Source organism: Myotis davidii, unplaced genomic scaffold, assembly GCF_000327345.1.
Source record: "Myotis davidii unplaced genomic scaffold, ASM32734v1 scaffold327, whole genome shotgun sequence".
NCBI classification, from domain to species: domain Eukaryota; kingdom Metazoa; phylum Chordata; class Mammalia; order Chiroptera; family Vespertilionidae; genus Myotis; species Myotis davidii.
In genome coordinates, this window is record NW_006298628.1 from 5,093,233 (window position 1) to 5,096,065 (window position 2,833).

A 2,833-nucleotide genomic window follows, 5' to 3' on the forward strand; every position below is an offset into this window, starting at 1 on the left:
TAGAAAACTATAGCAAAATAGATGTTGGAAAGCATTCATCCCAGTAAACTGTAAGACTAAGCCTAGATCAGTTGTGGGTATTTTGATCACACACACACACACACACTCACACACACACACAAAAGAAGTGTAACCGTTTAAGCACGGAAAAATTAAAGACTGCTTTCAAATCCAACTCTGCCAGCTTCTGGCTGTGCGAATTTGAGCTCCTTCAAGCTTAAGAGTGTACCTTGAAAATATAAAGTAAATGGGGGAAACAGAGAACCTAGCTCTCTTGGCACCAAGTTCAGCATAATTTTCCATTTTCCTACATAATTTGTGGATAACACAAGGAAGAGACCAGAGCACACTTTTAAAAGTGCCTTCCTGATTTTTGTCCACAACCCCTTATCTGAAAGCGATGTAGCCAGATCTGTTTCAAAATTCACAAATTTTTGTCAGGACCTCCCCGCCCGGCCCGCTGGTCTCTGCGGAGATGTACGAGAGTGTGGAAGTGGGGGGGCTCACCCCCACCCCCAGCCCCTTCCTGGTGGTGGATTTCTATAACCAGAACCGGGCCTGTTTGCTCCCGGAGAAGGGACTCCCCGCCCCCGGGCCCTACTCCACCCCGCTCCGGACTCCGCTTTGGAATGGCTCAAACCACTGTAGGTACCAGCCGCCCCTCTCCATTGTGAGGGTGGGGGTGGGCCGTGGGGCTTCGCTCCCCGGGGGAGGCGAGCCTGGGGGCATGGTGGGGTCTTGGCTCTGCCCTTCGCTGTCCCTTGTCTCTCTTGCTGAAACCCTGGCGCTTTTGCTGGACAATTCGACCCCCGGGAGCACCCTAGGCCCCGTTTGTGTCCTGGTACATTAGGGCCAAGGAACTTTGGGGTTCCTCCCTTCAGGAAACATCGGCCACTTCGTGGAGGGGAAACGCAGCCCCTGGCCCCACGTCGGGTCTTCTTGCTTGGCACCCAATAGCTTCAGGACGGAGCGGTCCTTCCTCCCTCCCTGGAGGGTGGGATCAGGGTCCCATCTGGGGGCTTGTCTGCCCTGAAGAGGAGGGGCCTCCTCCCCAGATCCCAGCCCTTGTCCTTGTGTCCTTAGAGTGGGTGTCAGGGAGGCGTTGGCAGTGGGGTGTGGCAGGAGGGGGCAGCTTCATCGGACACCCCTGTGCCATGCCAGGTGGCCCTTCCATCTTGGGGAGGGCACCTGCCCATCTGAGCGGAGTCCTGGCCCTGGACTCCTGGCTGGCACCTTGGAGGGCTCTGTCCCAGGAATGCAGGGGAGAGCTGCTCTGGGGATGAGCGTGTTTGTCATAGGTCGTAGGTCGGGGGCTACTCCGGATGTGAATACATCCCTTCCCCACCCAGGCAGTCCTTTTGTTACCCTGTGCTCACTTGGGGACGGGGAGGGGGCAGGGACCGGGCGGTCCCTTCCTCAGGGGTGCTCGTGAGAACCCTGGAGTCCTGGCAGGCTGCTCACCTTCTCTGCTCACTGCCCGGTGTCTGGGTTCAGGGTCCTCTGGTGGGGAGGGGGCTCTAGGGGAGCTGTGAGCGCCTGGGGTCCACATCTGGGTGCGTTCAGACCCAGCTGTGCATGCGGTGTAGTACCTGGGTGGGTGGGAGCTGGCACTCCACTGGGGGTGGTTATTGTTATAAGGCTCGGGTTTCTTCCCCGCTCCCCTCGCGGCTCAACTCTTCCCAGGAGCTTCTCCCGTCCTCCTGAACCTGCTGTCCCCCTCCTGAGGGTGGACTAGGGCTCTGGGGGCCTGGCCGATTGGAGAGGGTTGAAGGGCACCCCCCAGCTCCTTTGCTCTCGGAGAGAGACCGAGAGACACCCCACCTCTGCCTCTCCCAGAGCCACCTTAACCTCAGCCTTTGCTTTTGTCCTGTCCCTTGACCTTTGCCTGGGGGGTGGCGGTGCAGATTGGCTGGGAGGCCGCAGGCTGAAGACAGTGGGCGGGACAGGGCTGTGAGCATGGGTTGACTTTGGCAAAAAACAGAGAGGTGAGAAGTATGACACCAGGACCCTTCTTCCCATCCTCCCAGAGCTGAAGGGAGGTACCTCCAAATCCCCAATTGGATAATTGGGTCCGCGCTGCCAGGGTTACCCCCTCACTACCCTGGCTGCCTTTCAGGGGACTGGGGGTGAAGCAGGGAGGAGAGGGCCTTGGGCTCCAGCCCCAGCTCTTCCTTAGCTCTGGGGCAGCTCAGCTCTTCCTGGTCCCAACTGAAGGGGCGGGGGGTGGGGGGGGAGAGCGAGGAGTCCAGCAGTCTGGGGGGCTGGGAGGCAGGTGATGAGTAAGTGGAGGCCTGTCCCCCACACCCTGTCTGGGGCAGAGCTCCAGCCTGGGCCCCTGTCCTGTAGGCCATGTAGGTGCCTGTATGTGGGTGGGGTGTCAGGGCTCAGCTCCGGGGCTGGGAGCTGGGAGGGGTGCTCTGAGGCACTGAAGAGACCTGGAGGCTGGACGTGGCGAGTAGCCTGCCTGGTCCAGGGGCAGCACCCTGCCTTGGTGTGTGGGGAGGTCCTCTGGTGACAGGAGCCCTGTGCCTCCGCCACCCAAGCTGGGAAGCGACAGCGGCCGGCTTGGAGAGGAGACCGGCTCAGCCCTGCAGGGCCCTGGGGACGTTGCCATCCTCCCCAGAGCTCCTGTTTGGGGGCACTAGAAGACTAGGGGTACACAGGATGTGGTTCCCCATCTGTCCCCCACCAATCGCCGCTGCTCACGCCTCCGCCCGCTCCCAGACGTCCAAGAATGTGAAGCACGTGGCCCCGCGCAGGGGGAGGGGAGAGATGCTTATCGGGGGCCGCGGGCCTGGGGCCTTCTTCCTCGGAGCTGCCTGCACCCGAGCCC

At 60.6% G+C, this 2,833-nt stretch overlaps 1 protein-coding gene across 4 annotated transcripts in view; it reads left to right on the forward strand.

Moving 5' to 3' along the window:
• Positions 1-2,833, forward strand: part of RARA (retinoic acid receptor alpha) — a 42,115-nt gene that overhangs the window by 28,655 nt on the left and 10,627 nt on the right. The window contains exon 1 of one of the 4 annotated variants that reach the window (XM_006774340.2): positions 442-644. The exons of 2 other annotated variants lie outside the window; for them this stretch is intronic. In XM_006774340.2, the coding sequence (XP_006774403.1) occupies positions 476-644 (169 nt within the window). In that variant the 5' untranslated portion in view covers positions 442-475. Of the gene's footprint in view, positions 1-441; positions 649-2,833 lie in introns of those variants that run through there. One more of the 4 variants, XM_006774342.2, reaches the window with a different exon arrangement.